Here is a 26962-nt window from a genome sequence, read left to right on the forward strand (position 1 = left end):
ATTTTAATTATTCTATAACATCATAATAACATCTAAGCAAAAAAAATATTATTGCGATACTTCATTTTAAACTACAACACTATAACATCATAATAAAAAAATATGTAAATTAGACTTTTTCAGTAGTTTGTGCAACCTACTTATTTCTTACATAGCTAATAACATTAATTCCGTGTAATTGTTTATGGTAATAATAATCGAAAATTTATAATAAAAATAAAATCAGCTTCACGCTGTATCCCGCACACAGCAGGGTAGGCAGAGGGAATCTAGTGCTAGTGAACACTTCGTTCCCCACTTTCTGCCGAATTCTGGAGGCATTGCGTGTTGAGTGGCAGAACTCAACGCCGAAATCGAAAATTTATACATAATAAATGCAGATTAAAAAAACTAGAATCATGGGTTAACAAGACGTGGATTAACAATAATAGGTCTTTCTTAATTTTACTTCTAGGGAATAAAGACAGACAAAAAGTTCTGCAAAATCTATAAAATTAGTATATCAATTAAAGTAATATGATATTATAATAAAATAGCAAAAAAAATATTTGTTTTTCAAATTGCAATCACAATATAATAAATTAATAATCAAATTACTGAACGGACAGACATTGCACTTGTCACTTTAAAATAATGTTTACAGTGTAAAAAAAATTGTATAACAAAAACTTATACGTTAAGATAACATTTTTTTTTTCTATAATTATATTGAGTAAAATATAATATTTTTCAAGACTTGAATTTTAAAGTCAAGTTTAGGTAAAGCGAAATAATATTGTCTTGAACAGTCTGTTGGTCCTTGGTTCAGTAGTCAGTAGACAAAAGCATTTCGTTTCACCAGACTTAGTGTCTGTGTCTGACGAATGAATAGACTGAGGAGGAAGAGAGTAAATAATGTAAAATTTGATATTATAAGTGTGGCTGATCAGAGGTAGCAGAATTCTCTAAAACTTCTGCCTCACTCACTGTAAACTTCAGTGCCGGAGTGACCCATGCTGGCTAACACTTAAAAACAATATTCCGTCAGTCGGGCACTTATCAACCTAGAAGTTACAAATTAATTAGACACAACAAGTTATATAGAATACACCCAAATAAAATAAGCGAAATTTACTTTAATATTTGATTTATTAAAAAATATACATTTGCAATAAAATTAATAAAGTAAACGCTAATTATTGGATTTTCCAGTACCATTGAACTTTCCGTATAGCTCGAAACTTGGTAGTGGCATATATGTACATATGTGTGTATGTACTCAAATTACCAAGATATCTATTAAAAGTGAACATGTGACTACTGTGGAACTATTGCACAATTCGATATAATCCGCCACAATGTCTCGGTTTCCTACCAACAGAATATTTTGGATGGGGTGTGCACGTCTGCATTAGTTTGGAATGTAACTTTCGAACCGTAGAGGAGGCTTTAAAAAGGAGCTCACGTCAAAATGAGATCTTTTTACGACTCTTTGTCTGCTTATATAACTAGTACATAATGTATGTAATATTTGTGATAATTGTAAATATAATTTATGAGAAAACTGTCTACATAACAATGAAGCAGTTCCTTTCTATCTGCACATTCTTATTGCAACACCTGTGACTCGCTTCACCCGCCGCCTTACAACATCTACTGTCAATTACATACATACATAGCTTCACGCTTTATCCTTAGCGGGGTAGTCAGAAAGAACGGAGCGCCAAACGCTACCAACTTTTTTAATTGTAGATAAGCAAGCATTTGTCCGCTATCTCACCTGGTGGTAAGTGACGATGCACTTACGATGGTGGAGCATGCGTACCTATATAATGCCTCCATTCACTTTGTCTTGAAAAAAGCCAATTGTATTTTTCGGAGAACAGTTCAGCAGGCAAGGAGTTCCACTTCTTAGCTGTTCGCATTAAGAAAGTGGAGGCGAAACGCTGCGTACGACAAGGAGGAATATCCGAGCCGATCTGGCCTCTGCAAGGGCGGCAAAGAGGACCGACAGAAGTTAGTTTCGACCGCTTTCGCAAGTGACCAAAATGCTACGAAGAGATCGCATCTCCACGGCGTTCATCTTTCTTTCATTCTTCTTCTGTAATACCCCCGTTTCGCTGCCGTATAACAACGTCGGTACCAACACTGCATTGTGTACGGCCAAACGCGCAACTGTGCTCACGTTTCGCCTTCCCATCAATAGCAGCTAAGACTCCATTGACCTGTTATCGGCAGCAATACTCCTTTCCACATTCATCTCCTCATTCTCTCTTCATTTCTCTCAAATACATTATTTTCACATCCTTCTTTCAGAGTGGTGACCAATGCCTGCAACTCGCATTTTGATGATGCAATGAGCACTGCATCATCTGCATGCATCAGGCAATTCACATTCAAGTCACCAACTTTCACTCCCATATTACTTTGTTTCACTCCTTGGTGCTAGCTATCCAAATACAAATTGAACAATTGAGCTGACATGGCGCAACCTTATTTAACACACGATTGGATGTCAAACCAAGGGGACATGCCAGCTTCCACTCGCACGCACGCTGAGCGGTCTATGTAAAGAGACTTTACAGCCTGCAGCAAGGGTCCGTTCACATTGTACCGGGGTAGTATCTCCCATAATTTCGCTCTTACAACGCTGTCAATCGCCTTTTCCAAATCTACGAAAATATTTTGGTTAACAGCCAAAAAAAATTTCCGTTATCATGCAGATGGAAAAGATCAGATTCATACACCTTCTTCTAATAATAATTCTAATCAATAAACCAATACACATAAATATTTAAGAACTATAATGCAGAGTGCTACGGTGAAGTGGAGTGGAGATGGGCCCCGGCGCCATTAGGCAGGGGAGAAAGACATGGCGTCACGGTCGGATCCAGCCGCCGTCATCACTTCTTCGAAGGCCGCATCCAGGCAGTGCTTGAGCTCAGCGTATGACACCACGAGGACGCTCTGCTCGTCGCGCGACATCAGCTCTACCTGCTCACATCAAGGCCTATTGAATATATACAGCGAGATATGCATGTCTGCATGCACCACTATAGAAGCAATCTCGTAACCGTCAGACATCAGGGTCTCCCTTCCCGTCAGGGAGATAGACTATTTGTGTGTCATATCCCACACAAATATATTATATCTAAATTTAATATGTAGATATTTGCGTTGCGAGCAAACATAGTCTACATATTCAAAATGTTCACAATAAAAATCATTATAAAGGTGCTGCTAACATAAATTAGAACAAGAACGCAAGTGGCCGAGCCGCAAGCGTGTCGCTAGTATGTAAATATGTGCGGAAAGACTATTTGCAAACATTGGTTGCGCCTCCTGCAATTGCACCAAATAAACGATATATAAATATAGAGGAATAGTTAGGAAATCTATATGACTATATAAGTCTAGTTTTAAGTAATATCTAATAAAGGGTATAGAAATGAATCAACCTACCTTAGTTTGAGAGCCTCCGTCCAGGTTATTCAGTGCATTGGTAACGTGCGCCTGGTCTATCCAGGGTCGGCCGTCACTCGTCACAGAGTGGAATATATAATCTCTAAATAGCTTTAGCATATAGCGATCGCCGGTCTCGGACCACGTCGGGTCCATGTTCATCCTGAAAGTGTTGTTGTTTGTTATACTGTCTTTATGTGTAAATAATATTCTGATTGTTGAAGTCAGACGTTCCCGAATTCGAATCCATAGTGAAATACTAATAAAGATACTAATAACTAACTAATAGATAACTAATATAAAAAAAATAATAAATTAATAGATAGCAAGATTCGAACCCACGCTTTTTAAATCCCGCCAACACGTCGGCCAATTAATTAGGTAAAGCTATCCAACATGTACATTATTTGTCACCATAAGATTATAAAAACTTTTAGTTTATAATTTTACTCTTTTCTATTGTGAATTGTTGCGTTTGACACTTTCGGTTAAAAATTTTCGGATACTTTATAATTTCACGAATAAAATTATGAACTAACGGTTTTTATTATGCTACCGAACAAAAAACACATACTCTGGCCGTTCATTGACGACTCCCAACTTGACCAGGATACGGAGAAGACGGCCGTTATCTACTTCCCTGGATAACTGTTCCTCAAATGCATCGGCACGACGTTGAAGAGCTTCAACCTAATGGCAATGACCATCAAAGGGCAGAAAACTAAATGTTAAGACAGTCCGTCCTCTTTTAAAGTGTATAAGACGTATATTTGTGTAGTCTTTTAAATATGTTTAATACATTACTTGTTTACTGAAAGCAAATGGTACTGAAAATGAATATATTTATTTATCATTAAATATTTAACATTTTTAATTATAGAGCTTTGCTAGAAGTGTGCTAGTAATTCGATATTAACCGATATTTCTGAACTAAATATAAATTTCTTAAAATTAGTTTTTATCAAGCGATTGGCTTTAAATACTTAAATCAACTGTTTTAGGTCTTTACAATGGAGAATAATCACTAAATTTAAATTCTAGCTCATCGTATTGTCTTTTAAAAACAAAAAATACGTTATTATTTTGATACGTCTGTTAGTTTTTGAGATATTGTCCTTTAAAGTAAGCGCGCGACGCGCGATTCCGTCGGGCCGTAACCGACAAGCGTGACGTCACTGGTCTGACAGAACTAGCTCGCTCAGTTCGTCTTCGTTCACGCGCAGTTCGCGCTCTTCTGTAGCTGTAGTTTCACTACGAATTTAGTTGTCCCAGCGCACGTTCGCGCCCTCATTGTGAAGAAGAGGCGGGTTCGCAAAGAATGGGAACAGACCAGGGACCCCGCCATCAAAACCCGGCTAAACCGGCTCATCGAGCGCGTCCGTGAGGCGCTCGTTGAGGCCGGCGCTGACGCCTGGGAACGCCGCATAGAGGAGGCGAACGTGGAGCAACCATCTCTGAATCGCCTTTGCCGCCAGCTCACGAAAAAGAGGCCAGCAGTGCACCCATTGGCTCACCCGGATGGCTCTCTTCGCTATCCCGCGGCGGAGAGGAGATCCTGGCTAACCTGGATGGCCTGGCCTCTACGTCCAGCCCAACGTGAGCGAGCGACCCGCCCACCACGCTCATATGAGGGCCAACGTCGCCCTCGCCATAGCTTCCTCCGAATGTCCCCTGCCACCTCCTCCCTTCTTCACTCCGACGACTGTCTCGAAGGCGATTAAGAGACTGAAGCTGAAGAAGACGCCCGGACCGGACGGCGTCACCAATGGCGCGCTCCGCCATCTCCCTCCTAGGATCGTCGCCGCACTGACCAGGCTCTTTAACGCCAGTCTACGCGTGGGATACTTCCGCCAGGCGTGGATAAAGGGCCTGGTCATTATGCTGCCCAAGGCGAGGAAGAACCCGCGCGACCCGGACAGCTACCGCCCGATCACCCTCCTAAGCGCGGTTGGAAAGTTCTACGAGAAACTGTTGCTGCCGTTCATACTGGCGCACTTCCAGCCGCGCAACGAACAATTTGGTTTCCGCAGCGACCACTCTACCACGCTGCAGGTGGCCAGAGTGGTGCACTTCGCGGCCACGGCAATCAACAAAAAGGAGAGTGTCGCAGCAGCCTTCTTAGACGTGTCGCTACACAAGGTGCTACGTGCCGGCATCCCCCATCACGTCGCCGTAATCCTGGCGAACTATCTCACCGGCAGGACGTTTAACGTAAGGGTGGAGAGTGAGATCTCGTGCAGCCACCCTTTCGCCGCAGGCGTCCCCCATATTATCGGCAGCATATTATCGCCTGCCCTATACTCCTTGTACACCGACGACATCCCGACGCATCAAGACGCAACTCTGGCGCTCTACGCCGATGACATTGCCCTCTACACGAAGTCGCTCAACCCCCAGCACGCACTCGTGAAGCTCCAGCGCGCCCTCGACCTGCTGTCGGACTGGCTGGCGGAGTGGAGGCTCGCACTCAACATCGCCAAGACCCAAGCGATCAGCTTTGGGTCCCACCATAAACAGCCTCCTCCGCTGAGCCTGCAGGGCCAGCAAGTCCCCTGCAGCAGCCGAGCCACCTACCTGGGCGTGGTGATCGACCGCAGACTTAACATGACAGGGCAAGTCAAAAAAGCAGCCAGCGCGGCCAAAATCGCGCTCTCCTTGTTGCGTCCATTATTCAAATCGAGGCTCCCCCTGAGAACGAAGTTGTCGCTGTACAAGGAGTACGTCAGGCCACACCTGTTTTGCTGGCCCGGCGTGGTACGCGCTCACCAGCGAGACCCAAAGGAAGATCCTGCAGGTGGTCCAAAACGCTTCCCTCCGGGCGTTACCCAGGCCGGCTCGCGAGCAACGCGTATCGCCGTGCCGATGCTTCGCCTGCACCTTCGCAGCATCGCTCCGCTCCACACTCAACCGCCGGATGCCACCAAACCCCTGCCGAGGGATATCATCCTCCCCTCCCCTTCTGATTCCGACTCCTGAGCAGCCACCTCGATCGCTGGTCGCCTAGCTGGGCCTCCCTTGGGGCAACCAAGGGTCTCACCCGGCTGGGCTGACCGCCCAGGTGGTAAACGCTCATAACCAAAACCGTGTTGTACCAAAATCTTTAGCTTTGATTATTTTTATTGTAGTATCGATACCAGAAAGCTTGAATTTTTTCCAACAACACTTGGTTTGGCTTGGGCGTTACCACAAACTTAATCAGTACTTTAATGGAGAGACTACTCAGAACTTTGATGGAGGCATACAGGAACCGTTCTTTTCATTACATTCTAAACTGCAATAATATGGTTTAATATTTGCGCGGTGTTCTGCTGTAATCTACATTTGGCAATACATACATAACCTACTCTTTTAACTTATACGTACGCAATAGCACCATGACCATAAGTCTCTCTTGCCGATCTACAATAATCACAATAAAAATATTATTCAGATATACATATATAAAAATATTAAAAATCTACATTAAAAAAAATTGTACATCTACTGAACTTACTGCATATATTTAGTTATATTATTATTATATTAAATTCACTTATAAAACAATCTTACTACTTTGAACTTGATTAAAAGGTTTGCTTCTTTTAACGCAAATAGCGTTACCTACAATATGAAACTAGTTTGTAATATAATACTGTTTTAAATAAATAATTTCAAATAAAATAATATAAGATATTATTATCTATACCCCAAATTGACATAATATTACTAGTTAGACAACAAAACTTATCTTTGCACTTTTACTCCTTGCATTTCTGCGGCGATGAAATCACTATTATTCGATAAATAATCGGCAAGTATAAATCCATCTATTACGGGTAGGTTATCCGATTGCCCTTTTTCGAATCCCTCATCCATTTTAATTAATTAGATTGACACTTTAGCACAGGCAAGTAACAAACAAACAAAGTACTGCGCGAGACCTCCTAACTGTCACCGGCGACTAGCGAGTTGTAAGACCAGTGACGTCACCGCCGACCGCTGGACTGTAAGCGGCATTTGAAATTTTTGCAAACTTGAAATGCCTGTAAAATCATAACTACCTACTTGGTTGTTTTTAATGAAACAAAAACTAGTGTATTTGTATACGTAAAAACTTACTGTAACGAACTTTCATTATGACATACTTATTAACATACTTATATTATTACTATAAAATGAAGTATTTTAACTATATAAAAATAACATGTGTAATTTATTACTCATAATTACTTTAAACCTATTTACCAACTAGGATAGTAATTTACGAAAGAAATGAAAATTACATATATCAAATTAAATACAAAATATGACCAATTATCAAATAAATATTATTTGAAATAGCATCTAAATACATTTGTGTATAAATACCTGCGTATAGAAACGTGCCCCAATCATCGGCATGAGATCACTGATGGAGCGACGCGTGTTCGTCGTCGATATAAGATACCTGCTTGTCGATCAAAATTATTTATACGGACGTACGTTATTTATAATGTTGATTATGACTTAGTTAGTTTATAATTATAATTTATGATAAGTATAATTAAATAGACTATTATAAGCATTTTTGAATCCTCGAATGAACCTATGAACAAAAAGCTACCACCGATTCGGAAGGTAGTTTTGCTGAGATGAGCCGGCAAGAAACTCAACAGTTGCTCAAAGTTTTCAGCGGTTCGTGGAGAACGAAGTGTATTAATTTCCCTCCTCTGCTAAATGCAGGATACAGCCTGAGGCTGAATAATAAACTATTTAGATACTTACAACACAAGATTCTTGAAATCCGTGGAATAAGTCCTGGTGACGAGATCTAGACAAGCTGGTAGGTTGTCGCAGTGGATGCTGCGGCAGGCGAGTGCGAGAGCGAGACGACCGAGAGAAGCCAGGTCATCTTGTTGGGCCTGAAAAGGTGATGTTTTTGAAATAGTAGAAGGTCCTATATAATAGGAGGCAGTATATTATAGGAATATATATGTCAGCGTAAGATTATAAAAATGTTCTTTCGTTACTTTTTGAAACGATATTGTCAACGTATATGTAAAAAGTAAATGAACATACCCGCGCTACATCGTCGTGACCGTTCATGGCGTCTCCGATGCCGCACCACGCTATGCGGACGCGGCAGCCGTTCATTATCACTTTAGTTGGCTCCAGGGTTCTAACAACACACAAACAAATTAAATATTATATTACTTTAGTGGTGAAATTCTTAAAAAATTCTTCGTTATCTTATGATATTAAATTTTAAAGCTTTATTTAAAATGCTGCATATGAAGCTTTCAAATCCAACCAAACTAAAAAAATATAAATAATGTTCCGTACAAATACGATTTCCACACAATTTGTAATATCTATGTATGTTAGTACTGACCGGCAGGCCATCCCGCTGGCGTGTATCGCCCGTAGCGCCGCTGTCAGCTGCACGAGCATCGACCACAGCACCGCCTCCGGCAGGAGGGCACCGCACGCCACCGCTCGTAACATTGCGTTCTTCTGTTATTATCATATGCATCATATACATATATCTAAATATTTACTTTGATTTTTATATTCAATATATTGCGTTCAAATGCATCTACGTGTAGAGCTATGACTGTGTTTAAAGTAGCTATTCCTACATTTCTACATAAACATGTTACATTTACTTACATTACGGTCGACCCGTCGTAACCGCCCTGAAGTTAGCTATGTCTTCCTGAACGAACATTGCGCCTAACTTCAGCGCAGCCACGACTTTTTATCGACAGTGAACCCACCGTGTGTGTATAGGGCCGCGGCGCGTCTGGATCCGAGGAGAAGGGATCGTGAAACGCGCCGTTCGCCTCCGGGCCGCTGCCGGGCGGCGCACCGCATAGGTACTTGCTCATCACCGTAATGGACGAAGGGTGGTAGTCGTATATCAGCACCAGGGCTAAGGGTACATTCAACGATTATACTGTTCTTTGAATCAGGTACATATGGGACTGTTCAGGTAAATACAGAATCAAAAAGGTAAATACAGGACTAAAATTGGTAAATGCAGTAACAAAACTGTTAAATAAAGGACTGTTTTTGATTGAAATTTCGTAAAATCGCTCCTAAATCAGTTGTGGCAAGTTTTACTGGGATCAGGAAATAATAATAATAATAAGGAATGATAATGAATGAACGTTTGCGCCAAAGACGTCTAGCGAATGATTTATATTAACAGGATGTAAGGCATGCCGCAAAATTACAAGAAAACTGTATAAAATTTTAAAAGGAGTTTTAAACTATTAAAATATTGTTAAAATGGGATTTTTAGTATACTTTTAAGCAATGAAAACTTAAACAAAACATAATAAAAGAATTTAACAAAATATGGACCTAAAACCCCAATACAAGACATAAACAAACCAAAAAAAAATCATAGGGATAGATAAAACAAAAGAACGCAAAAAAAAAAAACTTACAATGATCCCCAAACTCCTTGGTCGTGAACATTCTGTGGAGCCTCACAATGTTCGGATGGTCGAGGTTCTTCCATACGTCCATGCGCTTGCCGGCGGCCGCACTGACGCCGTGCAGGCGCCGCATCGCGAAGTACTCGCCCGTGGTGCGGTGCGTGACGCGGTACGAGCTCGCCAGGAGATGCGGCCCGCCCGGCTCCAAAGGCGTTAGATCGCCATATATGTCCACGGTCGAGGGGAGGTCTGACCGGGATATAAACAACATGTTAAATAATAGCGAACGCGCGCAACTTCGCTTGCTTATTAGGACCATAAGGGGTGAATTCTAATCAACCATGAAACACGTGTTCAATAAAATATTTGTAAGATTCTAAATTTCAAATTTTATCAAAATCGGTGCCGATTTAAAAAAAATCCATACAAACTTTCAACCCTTATTTCATCCCTTTAGGGTTATAATTTCCCAATCCCTTTCCCAAATCCCTTCTTAGTGGATGTCCAGATTACGAAAATAAACATCTGTCCAAATTTGACATTTCTACGCACAGCGGTTACGGCTGTGCGTGCGTCTTTATCTCACCCTGGTAGTATTTCATATCGGGCCTCAGAAAAATATCGTCGTTCTTGTTGTAAATTTCTTCCCTGATGGTTTCCGGCATGTAGAACGTCGACGCCAAACCTTGTCGGACAAAATGGCGACACGTAAATATTTGTTCAATGTTTATGAAATCAAAATAATAATATTCAATTAGGCCATTACAGGCCCTTTTGAATCGAGTTAAATAAAGATATTAGTTGCGTCAGTCCTACAGGAGTTACCATCGGCAACAAGGCAGTTTTGGTGAGAAAATCTTTTTAAATATAAATATTACAATTAAAGGTGCAGATTTTAGTAATAATTGTTATCCTATATCTTATAAAACAAAGTCGCTTTTCGTGTCTGTCTGAACTTTCTAACTCTTCTTCTTCTAAACCACCCAACGGATTTTTATGCGGTTTTCACCATTAGGTCGAGTATTTCTCAGGGAAGGTTTATATATAGTTTATTATTTGTACATTCTTATGTAAATTAACATAAATACGATAAATGTGTCTAAAGTCCTACCCATTGAGACACTTTCGCGCATGCGCTGCGTTAATGGTAAGTACTACATGAAAATAATGTACTGGAGTATTGTTCTTCTTAATAAGATCTACAAAAAAGTCCGCGAGAGCATATTTTTATATTTTAAGGATAACGTGTAGTGATCATATTTCTGTCTAAAAATAGTAATTTCAATATATTTTTTATTGTGAGGGATATTTTTCCATTATGGTATTAATCCTTATCCTTTAAAATACTTTATTAATTTTCTACGTTAAACGAAGATAAAATTTGCTTTTTACACTATTTCGAAATTGCGAATAGTTTAAGAGAAAAACGCATTTAATTGTTGACACATCACGCCGTTGACGTTGACGACGACGTTCAAAACTGTGTTTTACTGTTTTTCATTTTAATAAGTACTTTAGAAGTTGTTACAATATCAAAATATCCTTGCTGCGAAACGCGCCCCGCGACGTTTTGCTTATACAAGCGCGTCATGAGCAGTCATCGGTGGTTCCGTGGTAGAATGCTCGCCTGCCACGCGGGTGGCCCGGGTTCGATTCCCGGCCAATGCATTCTATTTAATTTTCCTCACAGGCAGCCACGTAGTGCTTGCTTTTCATCAGGGACAGAATACCCTCTTCAGCATTAACCACAAGCTCGAAAAAAAAAACCCGCCTGCTATAGAGGCATAGTAACGAAGATTTAGATGCGTTTGCACGTATTGGATAATTGGAGTTGAATGTATTATTTCAGCGCGATATATTTGGTTTCATATTTTTTGTAGTAGTTATTAGTAGGAAGGCTTTTGTTTATAATTTCTTCCGTTTAAAAATAGTCATTTAACTATCTAAAAATAGTCATTTAAATATATTTTAATAAGTACTTGAAAAGATTAGTAGCACAGATTTAAAATTACGATACCTACTAAAAAATTCTTGCCGAGTAAAACAATTGGAAAATCCTTATTGGAACTACGAAAATGCGGGTTGCATTAGAGTTTAATTAATTTTCACATTATCTTAAGTGCTTTGCAAACATACATTATATGAATAATCCAGTAGTAAAAGCGGGCGAAGCCGCAAGGGGGTCGCTAGTTAATAATAAAAATATGAGGGATTTATAATTGTTAGTAAGAAGATATAAGAGAAATCAAAAAGTACTATAACGTACCTACAACTTATGACGTAATTTGTTACTCTCATCGCATTATAATTAATATTAAAACACCAACATGCCGTGGCGCGGCGGCACCAGGGTGTGACTGCGACGCGACGGTTGTGGGTTCGATCCCCACTCGAGGAACGGAAATATCCATTTACGTTTATATTTCGATTTTCTACGCTCTGGTGTCGAGGCCAAGCGTTACGTTGAGTTCTGCTACTCAACACGCAATGCCTCCAGAATTCCGCAGAAAGTGAGGAACGAAGTGTCTTAACACTATGTTCCCTCTGCTTCCCAAAGAGATACCAACAATCGATGCATTGTAAGTAGCCGCTAGCGTGATGACCTTCTATCTTAATCAAGTGCAGGAGGCATGCGACCCTGTTGTTTATCTCTTCAAATCCTATCGCCGTTTGCCACGCTCCCAAGTTTGATAAAATTATTGAATTAATGTATATACAGGGTGTCCCAGGAGTCAACGATAAAACGAAACCAGGTGATAGACCAAGTCATGGCAGTTATGAGAAAAATATAAAAAAAAATCTTTGTCATGTATTTTTCATATTATATTGATTTTAAAAAATATCGGAAAAACCGACACCCTGTGATAATTTTTCAAGTCCTAAGACTACAAATATTACTCTTTCTTCATTTTTTTTCTGTAATGTAATCATGAGTAACCCTTCTGTGAATTACAGTTTAAGATTGAAACATACCTGCATCAGTTTTCAATAAAACGTGGTGTTTTTGCCAAACATTAAATTCAAAATATTTACTACACCCAACTTTAACCGACTGTACTATAAAAAAAATGTACTACACTGTTTTTGCAAGTAACTTTAAAAGTTGGCGCATTTAATCTGGATTCCGAAATGGTACGACACTTGCTGGATTACTTCTTTGTTGAAGAGAGAAAAATCGAAATACACGATAATCGGGATGTCGTTCAGCTTTTTGGTATCTATTCCGATACATTCTAGCTGCAGCATTTGCGTTACATAACCATTCTCCATGAATGAAAAGCATATTGGCAATGTGTCAGAGACCGAGTATAGGGCCTGCGAGAACCCGGATTTATTTATTCAATATACGGAGGCATAATAATTTGAATAACCTCAATAGGTAGAGATCCCAGTGCTTAAACCTGCAGGCAAATATTGTACCCTATATGCTGTTCCCGTAAAAGGCTGACGCTTTTACCCTGTATAATTCACAACAAAAAAAACAAATGAGTGCAAATTATTAACATTAAGTGACCTGTTTAAAACAAGGCAACTCTGGGTTTGCGGAAGACTGAGAGCTGGCAACCATAATTTTTCCAATTCCTTACGGAATTTTCTTTCCAATGCTGTGAAATTAACATAAAAAACGTGAGTGCAATTTTCTCCAAAAACACATGATGACGTGATTACGGCAGGATTCTTCTAGGCAATCCTAGTGTAATCTATTATAATGTCATTAAAATAAGTTTCATTAAAAAGACAGATTCCTGCAGATTTAAGCACAGCATCTTAGGCCATAAAGGTTGCAGAGAGAGCACTCACAGTTACGACGTCATAATAATTCTACTTCCTAAGCTACACCTGTATCAAGTATCGTATTCTTTACGAGTTATTTGGATAAATAAATGACAAGCAAATGGAATTAAAATAAAAACATCCACATACATATGTCAAATATAAATGGCTGCCTATATCTATTATTAAGTTTATTAATTAAAAGAAGTACAGAGTGATTTAGTTACAGTCCTTACCTGTCTGTATACTCCATTCTGGCTCTTTAATAAAGAGTGAGCGTGAAAAATGTCATAATACGGTTAACCAAAGCAAACAACACACTCTGCTACCACAAATATAATTAAATATATAATTACCCGGCTGCACTTTGGTGGTAGCGGGGACGTGCGGGTACATATGAGTGCCATACGCGGACACGCTTATACATTCTGCACCTGTAAACATTCAATATCTTTATCTAACCCATTTATTATTTATAATTTGAACACTGGCATGTAGTGCTAAGACACTCTCTCTCTCTCTTTGCGCTTTGTCTTCTTAGCGACGAACGATTTAGAATGCAATGTACAACCGTCGGCTTTACAGTCAGACGCTGTGCCTCTGCGTCACTTGTTGAGTGGCGTAACCCAACGCCGCTCTATCTCCTATCAGAGGAGGACAAAGTAGTCTCTGCTCCAGTAGGACAAAGCACGGCGATGTCAAAAATGCACTCATACATACATAGTAAACATATAAATTTTCCAAATTGTATGCTATTAGCATACATTTTCTTGTATTCGCATAACATATGGACGAGTACGTTACCCATAGCGGCCGATGTGTTGAGATTGGCTGAAGTGTTCAGTGCCTCAGTGTTGGCGGGATAGAAGTATGTTGTTCCCCCAACGTTTTCCTAAACAAGTATAAAATGATATAAAAGAAATAAAATAAACATTATACAAATAAGCACCTTCCCGGTACAAGTTATCAAAGTAGCATAAACAAATAAACGGGCTTCAAATATTTGTTAATGTCAACTTTGTCTACGCACAGCGGTTACGGTCAGTGGGAAATATTTGACACAGGGACAGACGTATAACAGAGTGATCCTATATGAGTTCCTACATTACCTGATGCACCTGAGTGTTGACTTGTAAAGGGATGTTTGCTGGCGGTGACTCCTCAGGCGACTCGGCCAAGATGGTAGGCGGCGGCCCGTAGTAGTTGACTGGGATGAACTCTCCGATCAGAACCTACAGAATATTTACAAATAAAAAGATTAAATTACTTGTGTTCATTATTTGCAAGCACTATATTTTTGGGATTTGTTTATTGCAATATTAATACTAGCGACCTGCCAGCGGCTTCGCCCGCTTGAACTACATGATTAACATTTAATAAACAGAATTGACTAACAGTCATATGTGTTGATGTCAATGACTGATTTAATTTACTCGTTCAGAAACAGTCTTAAATGTTATTTGTCGTCTTTTTAGTTTAAAAATCAAAGAAGTGTTATCAGCAAACAATACTATCTCATTTTTTTTTCAACTAGATACGGTTTTTTTTTTCGAACATGTGGAAAATGCTGTTAGCCCTATTGGCTTTTACAGCGATTTGGTAGGGAAGAGGGTACTCTGTCCCTGAAGAAATGCAAGCACTAAGTGGCTGCCTGTGAGGAAGTCGACGACTGTAAGGGCGCCCCCTGCGGGACTCGAACCTCGGCTTGCGGCCGTCGAGCGGACTGGGATTTCACCTATGCTAAGCAAACCAGCCGCGACATGAAGTCGCGACTGGGGACAAATTAGACTACTCTAAGGGAGCTAATGGTCCCTAACAGCTGGGCTCGACCGCGCCGAGACGCGACCGAGCCGTTGAGTAAGCTGGACTTCTTGGTGTTTGTGTCGTGTGCGAGTAGTGTGCTTCCTACCTACGGGGCATTCGCTATAGTAATGGCGTCATCGGAGTCTAAAAGGACGCTGCGCGGGCGTCTACGTCTAGGGAGTGCGTTAGGCATGTAATCTCACGCATTAACGATGAGGGGATTCGCGTGCGAGCCTGCGCGCTCAATGTAGCGCTTCGTTAAACGTTTGCAGTGCTCGTAAATCGATTCCAGTCCAAAATCTCTATGTAGGTCGACGTTACGCACGAACCAGGGACAACCTGATGCGATACGTAAGAATTTATTTTGTACCTTTTGCATGGGATCTAGCTTAGTGTGCGCGAACGCTACACAAGCATAAGAGAGGACGGGTCTTATACAAGTTTTGTATAGTGTCGTAGCTTATTTCTAAGTGACATTTTACTACGCTTGTTTATGAGATAGTATAATCTATTAAGAATGAATTTAGCTTTATTGCAAGTTTTCGTGACGTGGGGTTTGAAGGAGAGTTTAGAGTCTAATGTGACACCTAGATATTTGACCTCTTTTTCCCAGGGAATGGCTTTATCTAATAGATAGATGGTAGAGATCTGCTCTGAACGAGCGCGAGGGAAGAGTATCGCTTTACTCTTCTCTGGATTTACCTCGATTCTCCATTGGCGGAACCACACACTAAGTACGCGGGCCGCTTTGTGAAGTCGATCGGCTATAATGCGTGTTACGCGAAGAAGTGTATAGGGCGGTATCATCGGCGTACATAGACAAGTGTACATCCCTGGTACGAGGTATGTCTCTTGTGTACAGCGCGTATAACATAGGAGAGGGTTGAACCCTGGGGGACGCCTGCGCGGAGGAGGCGGGGGGAGGAGAGCGTTCCTTCTACTTTATAGCGGAAGTATTTATTTGACAGAAAATCCTGCAGGATGCGCTAGAGACAGTCTGGCAAGCCAGAGCGCCGCAGCTTGAAAATCAAGCCATTATGCCAGACCTTGTCAAATGCTTTCGCTACGTCGAGAAAAATGGCGGCAGTATGTCTGCGGTAGGAAGTTTTTACTTTATATTGAGCTATGTGCTCTACCACGCGATGGACTTGGTGGATGGCGGAATGTTTCTTTCTGAAACCGAATTGCTCTTTGATGAGCAGAGATTTGGCCTCTACCACCTCGGAGAGTCTAATGAGAATGATTCTCTCATAAATTTTTCCTAAGCAGCTGAGAAGGCTGATAGGTCTATAGCTAGAGGGCATATTCCGCGGCTTGTTAGGTTTCGGTATACCTATGACAATGGCTTCCTTCCACTCGTCGGGGAAGGTGAACGACATGAGAAGGGAATTAAAAATAATGACCAATAGAGATAAGAACTGAGCCGGAAGGGACTTAAGTGTTCTATTAGATAATTGATCGGGCCCCGGGGCCCTCCTATCTTTGAGATTTTTGATGATGTCTATGACCTCGTCTTCCGAGGTGGGGCGGAGCGGTTCCCCTTGTAGGGGCGTCAGCGCCCATTCTGCGACCGCGGAATCCACGCGCGCAATGTAGCTCGGTTCGCAGGGCTGACTACTCGGAGTACATTGAGCCTCTAAACTGTCAGCGAGACATTCCGCTTTTTCGGTGTCATCGGCGGCAATTGATAAATCTGACCTAACGAGAAGAGGCATAGTCGAGAGACAATCGACTCTAAAAACACGCGACAGCCTCCAGAATGCCTGGTGCGATGGAGCGAGCCCCTCGAGCTTTTTATCCCACGACTCCCCGCGCAGAAGTTCGAACTCGAATCGAACTCTCCTCTTTAATCTATTAAATTCCCTACGATTATCGTCAGTCGGGTATGCGTCGTGTCGTCTCATTGCTTTGTTTCTGCGTCTAATCAGTCGTCGGAGCTTTTCTGAGATTTCAAACCTACCTTCGGGTAGGTTTGGTACCTCTTTCGAGCAGCTCTGGATTGTGTTTTGAATATATTCGGTAAATTTATTCGCCGCGTCTATTGCTAACTCCGCGGAGTCGGCGATGCGAGGTATTAATTCCTTTAAAGGGGATTCATTTGAACGAAGGAGCTTTCCAAATTTCCTCCAGTTGATTACTGTTTTAGTGGGTGGGCCTGAGGGGTGCACTTCGCCTAATTTGAGAATGACACGACGGTGATCCGCATTGATTTCGTTGAATCTAACTAAATTTAGCACTAGAGCGAAATCGCTACCATTGGAGAGGGAGGCGCGGGAGGGCGCAGGGGTGGAGTTGGGAGCCCCGACCTTGACGGTCGGCAGCTTGACCGGGGCCGCAGCGCGGGCGACTACCGGAGGTGGCGCGAGTTTGATCCACGCGTTCTCCTTAGGCTGGGGGGCGGGCACGTATTTAGGAGCCGGCTCCTCTATTTTGCGATTGTGGGGATTAGCCCCCCTGTTTTTGCCTCCGCGCCTGGTGCGTCTGCGCGGCGCGCGGGAGCATCCGCGATAGTTCGCGGGATGACCCTGCGTCTGACAGAGCACACAGCTGGGAGGGACGGCGGGATCGGGAGCTTTGCGGGGACAATCTGCAGTGGCGTGGTCGTCTAGGCACTTAACGCACCTAGGCCGCGCGAAACAATTTTTGGCCGAGTGGCCGTATAGTTGGCAGCGATGACACTGCCCTATTAGACCCCTCGAATGTGGGGGTTCGACCCTTATGCCGATGAGAGAGCACACCGACCTCAGGTTGAAAATTTCCTTTCCCTCTTTAGTGAGGTCCAAGACGACAAGGACTATATCAAATTTCGCTTTAGTGCGAGAATTGTAAAGCCGATGCGCTTGGCGCACGGGGAAACCCTTATTCCGGAGATCGGAGAAAACAAGCTTTTTTTTTCGGAATGCCCTTTAGAACTGCGCGCAATTGGCGCTCGTCCTCTAGGGCGTACGAGTGGTATCCTATTTGATATTCCCTAAGGAATGAGGTTAGTTGTCGGTGCTCCGACGAAGTGGCTACTTGTATTTTGATTCCTACCTGCGTTAGGCGCGCGGTGGAATAGGAGATATTTTGGCTGTTAAGCCAATCAGAAACTTTGTCCCACTTGTGCTTTTCCTGCATGTAAATGGGCGGCGGAGGCTTGACACGGGGGGCGCGGGGGGTCTCGGGCTCTTCCCACTCGGCCGCAGTTGCGGGGGCAGGGGAGAGGGGGACCTGCGACGCAGCGCCAATCGCACGGGTGTTTTTGCTCTTGGGCTTATTTGCTTTCTTCCTTCTTGGGCGGCGGGGGGGCCTTAGCCTTACGTTTGGCCGAACGAGATGCGACGGTCTCGAAACCGTCGTCTGAGTCATCGGAGGAGGAACAGTTGTTCGCCGTGACGGTTGCGGTGAACGGGGGGGCGCAGGGGACGCGGAGAAGTTCCCTCGGCAGGGCGACTTCGGAGTCGCTCGGCCCGTCCGAGAGCATCGGCTCTACTTGGTCAACATCGGCACTCGGACCGTCGTCGGGCGGGCTCGGGCTCACGTTGCGGTTGCGCGCATAATTGACCGCCGCGCGGTAAGCCTCACTATGGTGGGCTTCTAGGTAGCGGAGGATATCCTCCTTTTCGGCCATTATGTCATTCCCCTCACCTTGGGGCGGTGGAGAAGGGTGTAATTTAAGTCTAAACTATCACTTTGGCAAAAACTAGTCTTCCGTCGGTGAACGGAAGGTGAGTGCCTAACTATAAAAACTGTGTAAGTACTCACAGAAGAGTAGACTCTCTAGTCCTATCGACCTCAGGACAACGCAGCGCCGGGCAGCACAACACAGCAGGGTGCTACGCAGCTCAGCACAGCGCAGGATGAAGCAGGAACCACAACACTAAAGTATATAACCGACAACGAATATCTGTCTGATTACTGAACCAGGAGATTTCTTGCCATTCACATCAACCCTCTAAACTCTGTCAGCTAAATAAGAGCAAAGCAATTGGTGAACGTTTCAAGGAAATCTGTTGAGTACTTTCGAAGATTAGCGTGATAATACATACAGACAGACCGACCGACAAGAAATAAAAAATATATATTTATGCTTTCTATTATTCTTTTTAAGTGTCCCTCTGTCCATTTCAGTCAAAAATATAAAATGTGCAGACAAAATATTTTTACTGTTTTAATATAATATATATATATATACAGGGTGTCCCAGGAGTCAACGATAAAACGAAACCAGGTGATAGACCAAGTCATGACAGTTATGAGAAAAATATAAAAAAAAATCTTTGTCATGTATTTTTCATATTATATTGATTTTAAAAATATCGGAAAAACCGACACCCTGTGATGGTTTTTTAAGTCCCAGGACTACAAATATTACTCTTTCTTCATTTTTTTTTTCTGTAATGTAATCATGAGTAATCGTTCTGTGAATTACAGTTTAAGATTGAAACATACCTGCATCAGTTTTCAATAAAATGTGGTGTTTTTGCCAAACACTAAATTCAAAATATTTAGTACACCCAACTTTAACCGACTGTAGCATAAAAAAAATGTACTACACTGTTTTTGCAAGTAACTTTAAAAGTTGGCGCATTTAATCTGGATTCCGAAATGGGACGACACTTGCTGGATTACTTCTTTGTTGAAGAGAGAAAAATCTAAATACACGATAATCGGGATGACGTTCAGCTTTTTGGTATCTTTTCCGATACATTCTAGATGCAGCATTAGTGTTACATAACCATTATCCATGAATGAAATGCATATTGGCAATGTGTCAAAGACCGAGTATACGGCCTGCGAGAGCCCGGACTCGAGCACTATCCTTATAATTCCTGGGCCAGCCCCTAAGTCGGAAAAGGTTTGGACGGTATCCTGCGATCACAGACCACATCAGTGACCTCCCGCCACTTAGCCCAGGCAACGCTTATCCGACTATGGAGATTATAATCGACATATATATATACAGGGTGTATATATACATATATGTGTGTATATATATATGTGTATATATATATATACATCCTGTATATATATATATATATATATATATCCCAGGAGGTCCCAGGAGTCAACGATAAAACGAATATATATGTATATATATATATAGTTGAAAAGTTTGTTTGTCTGTCATATTCAAACGTACCTACTATCGGATACAAAATATCAATATAGTGTTAGCCAATATAGAAAATTCAAATAAGCAAAAATAATAAAGCAAAAAAATATATACAAATATTGAAACTAAATAAACTTCAATATTATGCCTAGCAGTGTTTTTCTCCAAGTTCACTCTTTATGCCGCATTTATAGAAAAGTAACCAGAGATCTTGGAGTCACGAAACTCTGTTCTCCGTTTGCCGTCTGTCGCGGAGCTCACCGCCATACCTTAATATCATGGTGAAGAATGTTAGTCCCTTTATTATGTAAATTTATGAGAAAATTTTTAACCCTAGGTAAATGGAACCTAAGGATATACATACATACATACATATAATATTGGAACGTATGAGAGTTAGTTTACTAACTAATTTACCAGTTTTAGATATAACTTTACCTCCCAATTCTTTGTACAATTCTTTTTTTTACTCTTTTATTAATAAATTTCATTCAATATTTACTCCCAAAGAGATTACAATTACCAATAGTCCTATCTTTGGAGACTGGGCCACAGCAGGTATTTATAAGAGTAGGGAGACGCTGTATATGTTATATTATGAAAAACAGTTTAATAGTGGTGAAGAGTTTAAAGAGTACTTAAAATCTTACTCTAAAATTTTCAAAAGTGTATGCAAAATTGCAAAATCTTTATTTATTAAAACAAAAATCATAAATAGTAATAATAAAATTGAAGCCATTTGGAAGGTTGTTAATGCCGAGACTGGGAGAACTAGGGTGAAAGATTCTAATTTTAAACTTAGTATTGACGGTCACATTGTTGATTCCGATTTGGAAGTGGCCATTGCATTTGAAAAGTTTTTCTCTACTTTCCCAGTCAGTCTAACAAACGATTTAGGTTCTTCTACCACTATTGCAGAATCGTTAATTAAAGACAATGTTCCCGAATTTTATAATGGTTTCGTTTTCCGTCATGTAAATTATTCAGACATTAGTGTAGCTTTCAAATCAATTAGTATGAAAAAGACAGCCGACTTGTGGGGTGTCTCAGTTAATATCATAAATTCTTTAATTGATATTTTGATTCCTGATTTAGTTACAATTTTTAATAGACGTATTGATTGTGGAGTGTTTCCTGATTTGATGAAATATAGTAAAATAATTCCATTGTTTAAATCAGGTAGTACGCAAGACCCTACAAATTTCAGACCGATTTCAGTACTACCTACGTTTAGTAAAATTTTTGAAAAGCTGATACTCAGTCAGCTTCTTACTTATTTTAATAAAAATAAATTACTGCACACAGGTCAATTTGGTTTCACTCGTGGAAGGTCAACATCTGATGCTGGGGTCAAATTATTAGAGAGTGTATTCGCGGCTTGGGAGGAGTCACGTGATGCCTTTGGGGTGTTTTGTGACTTGTCTAAAGCATTTGATTGTGTGCAGCATAAAACTCTCATCAGGAAGCTACACCACTATGGTATAAGAGGCATTGCTTTGGATCTTCTCACTTCTTATTTAAGTGATAGGATTCAAAAAGTAAATGTCAACGGGAAACTATCACACGGGTCACCTGTAGCATTGGGGGTGCCACAAGGCTCTATTCTGGGTCCGTGTTTGTTCCTTTTGTACATTAATGACTTACCTCACCTTATGAGAGATATCTGTGAAATAGTGTTGTTTGCAGATGATACATCCTTAGTTTTTAAGGTTAATAGACGGCAATTGGAAATTGACGATGTAAACAGTGCTCTTTCTAGGATATTACACTGGTTTAGTGCCAACAACTTGCTTTTAAATAGTAGTAAAACTAAATGTATCAGGTTCTTTACTAAGAATGTGCAACAAGCAGAAACCAGGGTTTTGATGAACAATGAGGAACTTAAAGTAGTTAATGAAACTGTTTTCTTAGGTATAACATTAGATGCTAAGTTACAATGGGGTCCGCATATAGAAACTTTATCTGGTAGACTTAGTTCGGCAGCGTATGCTGTCCGTAAGATTCGTCAACTGACCGATGTTGACACCGCGCGTTTAGTATACTTTAGCTATTTTCATAGCATTATGTCTTACGGCCTATTACTTTGGGGCAATGCCGCTGATATAGATACCATTTTTGTGCTCCAAAAACGGGCTGTCTGAGCAGTCTATAAAATGGGTCCACGGGAGTCACTAAGGAATAAATTCAAAGACTTTAACATCCTCACACTACACTCCCAATATATTTACGACAACTTAGTATATGTGCATAAAAATATTAATAAATTTAATAAAAACAGTGACCTCCATCAACATAATTTAAGAAATAAAAATAAGCTTGCTGTGCCCTTCTCTAGGCTCCATAAAGTATCTCACTCATTCGTAGGTCAAAGTATACACTTCTATAACAAACTACCAAACGACATGGTTAATTTATCACTGAACAAATTTAAAAAAGTGGTAAAGCACAGGCTCTGCCAAAAAGCATATTACTCTGTTAAAGATTATGTTCGCGATAAAGATGTTTGGAAATGAGTTGCTCTATTTCTAAGTTAAAATTGTAATTTGTAACAAATGTTGGCATTTAAAAAGAGTGGCCATGAGTTTCTTTGCCTGTATCTTCTCATGAGTTCAACCATTTGAACCGCCTTTTTTCAAGTCAAAATTGCACATTTTTTTTTGGTTATTTTTAATTTGCATTTTTTTTCTATTTTATGACATGTCCAAGTAAATGTTAAGCATTTTTATGGAATAAAGATATTTTGACTTTGACTTTGACTTGACTTTGACATAGTACATACATACATAATACTCCCGCCACGACACGACACCAGAGCGAAGAAATGAAAATATTTTGTAGTCACACATTGTGCTCCTCCGACCTCTGTTAGTTGTAGTCCATTAATTATATTATATGATTTGCAAATTACATGGTTTGAATCGTAATATTGTTATAAAATGCGTTTTGTAAATAGATAAAGGATAAGTACTGGTAGTACCTACCTATAGTACCTACCTAAATATAAGCAAAGTAATAATATATAAAATAAGCAACGTATTTGTAAAACAAAAATAATAACATGGCTAATATATAAAAAGTTGTTTATTACCGGATGCCTCGGAATGAAATTCTGTGTATGCATGAAAAAGGAATAGTTACTGAAATAAAACAGAACCAATACAAAAAATACAATATTTTATTAATTTTGATACCTGAGTGGGGCTGAATGGCTGGAGGCAGCATAGAACAAAGAAACATATTAACAATGAATAATTGAGTGAGCTTCTTTATGAAATATAAAAAAGAGACTATTTTTACCTGAGGTGGGCTACGGATAGGATAGTGAGGTCCCGGCTGTCGGTAGTGTATAAAAATAAATTATATTTTTTTATATACTTATTGTACATTTCAATATGTACTCTTGATGTAAGAGTCAATAATATTGTGATACCGACCTGACGATGAGCGATGTTATAAATGTCCTGCAGCTTTAGAAGAAATATATTTATTTATAATGTAATATATAATAATTTCAGATCTACACACAATACGCACCTGGGGATGCGGTGGACTGAAGACAGGCTGCATGTCCAGAAAATAGATGTCTATCAGATGGATTAATTTCAGAGAAATATAATAAAAGATATTATTTATAATCCTAAAAGATTTTATACAAGTCAAGTCAAGAGATAAACATGTGCCATCAAATGTTCTGCCTATATTATTTGTGCCACAGAGTGTGCCAGAACCAACCCTGTATGGCCTATATTTATATTGTAGCATAATACGTACCTGGTGTTGTTCCGGACTGTAAATTGGCTGAGTGTGCATGGAGGGAGTAAATTCAATCTTAAAAATAGGCTAAAAACTATATCCTAAATAATTATAAGCCACTTTATATAGATAAGCTGTAAATACATACCGGTGGTGGTAGAGGACTGTAACCCTACATGTCCAGCACAAAGAAAAGGCAAACAAATGGTTTTCAATAGATAACCAATTAACAAATAAATATATGTTATTTTTGTAAAATAATTATGATTCAATAAATTATATATTTTATGCTTTTGCAAAAAAATGTTTAGATAGCTATGATACCTGCGGTCGAGGCATGCCCATATGCTGTAGCAGCAGAAAAACAAACAATATATATTTTTAATTAAGACCTGATAAAAAAAATTATATTCTTTAAATAGCATACAATTTTTTTAAATAGCTTATCTATAATCTCTATTAAAGTTTCTATTATTTTGTTCATAGCTCAATTGAAATCATAAGACTTATGAACACATACCTGCGGTTGTAAATGAGTGTATATATGCTGAGGCAGCAGAAAAACAAAGAAGAAATAAATAGTTACTAAGATGGAATTTGGTAATAACAATGATCAAACATACTTAAACAATATTCCACAATTTTTATCAGATATATAAGACAACACTTAAAATATAAATGATACAAAATACCTTTTCTTTTCTGTACTAAGACAAATTGTGGTGATATTCTTTCGTAGATCAAAATTTGATAACTAATTTCAGATACAAAATGTCAGGGATCAATTAACGGATAAATAAATGTACGATAACACTTACTGGTGGCTGCTGGGGATGAGGGATGAGAGTCTGCCAACAAAGACCCATTGTTAGTTAGAATACTGAAAAAAATATCCTATCCTACTAATATTATAAGTTTGTAGTTTGTGATGATGGATGTTCTTTCCATTAAAATCTCTTTCAATGCAAAAACTATTGTGATATACATGGAACTTTACAGTAGTTAAATAATATAGGCTACAATGTATGTAAACATTTTGTCATCATTAATATATTAATTGTCCTACATAGGCATGCTTATGGCATACAAAAGGACATGTCAAAAGACAAAAACTATAGGAAAACAGAATAAATAACATAAACCTTATATTTTGATGTCTGTTTATATATATGGATCATTAATAGTATGTACTTATACACATAGAGAAGGTAATTTTTTGCCAGATTTTTGACAATGAATTCAATCAACAAATAAAAGCAAGCAATAATACATATCAAATAAAAACTATACTTGCCTTTTTAGTAGATGTTGGAGACGAGTCAATGTTGAGTTTGCTCATACTCTGAGCTAAAGATGTGTTTGGTGTTGATGCTGACCGATTCTAAAATAAAATAAATTTATTATTATTATTTCAGCTGCACACTTTCCCTCATATAATAAGATAGGCAGATGGAACCTAGTAATAATATAATTAGGTCCCTATACACCATCTAATTTTAGAAAAAAATCATGTTGAATGGCAGATCAATCAATGACGTGCTTTATCTTGTTACCAGAGCAGATAGTAAACTCATATATTGCTCAGTATGAGAGACAAAATTACCATGTAGGTGGCCAGCTTCGACTCCTGGGGCAGCCCGTTTGGGGGTCCGTTGGGCGGAGAGTATTGAAGATACATTGAGGGATCCATGGCTTCTTATATATGTATATTATCACCAACTAGAGATGCAACATAAACAAAGAATATTTATAACACAAACAAAGAGGTCAATTAACATCCACAAAAAACAAATTGTTACTTGTTGACTTAATTCACTGTTTCATCTTCTAAATGTTTATGTCAATTAATAGTAGCTCGTACCCACAGTTTAACCCACATAACTACATTTAAATATAATTTTAAACAATTAAAGCCGACTACCAAAAACTATTAACAGAAGTTAAACGATTCGCAGATATCTAGTAGCTAGTTGTAGTTGCATTGTAAAGGTGCGTACAACTACTGGTCTCGTCTGGGATCTGTTTCCATAATAATTAATAATATATAACATGTAGAATGTATATATTTTGTATATGGACATTCACATTCGTAAATGTATACGTGTTTCGTGTTGTGGATTGTGGACATGGACAACTACGCCATAGACAAATGCTATGCGACCAAATTATGGTACATGGTAGTTTCTTTGGTAGCCATAGAGCGACTTTCTAAATACCCATTTAAATTGACAGCGATAAAGACATCAGGTTATTTTTTAATTACCAAGGAAATATTTCATAATATGTAATGTTATAATTTTGTTATAGAAAATTATTATTATTTTTCATTTAAAAATAGTTATAATTATTATATTATAAAAATAATATTTTTAATAAAGGACGAGATCACCGATCCATCAATAAACGATGACTTGCGCATTTCAACCGTAGCCTATAGAATATGCATTTCAGTGTATGATATACCTGTATATACATACTACCAACTAGGTAGGTTACGTACTAAATAGACTCATTTAGTCATTTATGATTGGACGAATGCGTTATCAGGGGCATCAGGATTCCGTTTTTCGATATGTGTGTTATTATTTACAATGAATTTGGATAATTATTAATATAGTCATAAAATAATTTCAATGTCCCATACAAAGTTTATTGTAAACTTTAATCTAAAATTAAGTTTATGCAAATTAACAAA

At 39.5% G+C, this 26962-nt stretch overlaps 1 protein-coding gene across 38 annotated transcripts; it reads right to left on the reverse strand.

Moving 5' to 3' along the window:
• Positions 1-1109: 1109 nt before the first annotated feature.
• Positions 1110-26433, reverse strand: PAN3 (Poly(A) specific ribonuclease subunit PAN3). Of its 38 annotated transcripts, none has more exons than XM_085205555.1 (27): positions 26067-26431; positions 25871-25986; positions 25562-25648; positions 25086-25115; positions 24788-24814; positions 24592-24615; positions 24416-24439; positions 24286-24342; positions 24049-24075; positions 23949-23975; positions 23812-23847; positions 23706-23723; positions 23603-23623; positions 14726-14848; positions 14421-14508; positions 13973-14050; positions 13853-13876; positions 10429-10527; positions 9852-10091; positions 9177-9331; positions 8792-8913; positions 8479-8578; positions 8185-8321; positions 7789-7870; positions 4016-4131; positions 3438-3604; positions 1110-2969 (listed from the first exon to the last, which is right to left on the reverse strand). In XM_085205555.1, exons 2-27 carry the CDS (start codon positions 25955-25957, stop codon positions 2833-2835), a joined length of 2133 nt encoding a protein of 710 aa, XP_085061681.1. In that variant the 5' UTR covers positions 25958-25986; positions 26067-26431; the 3' UTR covers positions 1110-2832. The 38 variants fall into 38 exon arrangements, with proteins under 38 accessions (XP_085061681.1, XP_085061680.1, XP_085061683.1 ...); XM_085205554.1 differs by having other exon boundaries at positions 23949-23981; XM_085205557.1 differs by having other exon boundaries at positions 24286-24312; positions 26067-26430.
• Between the last annotated feature and the right edge of the window lie 529 nt (positions 26434-26962).

This window comes from Heliconius melpomene, chromosome 21, assembly GCF_056956725.1.
Source record: "Heliconius melpomene rosina isolate 202511_hmr_F chromosome 21, ASM5695672v1, whole genome shotgun sequence".
In the NCBI taxonomy this organism is placed as follows: Eukaryota; Metazoa; Arthropoda; class Insecta; order Lepidoptera; family Nymphalidae; genus Heliconius; species Heliconius melpomene.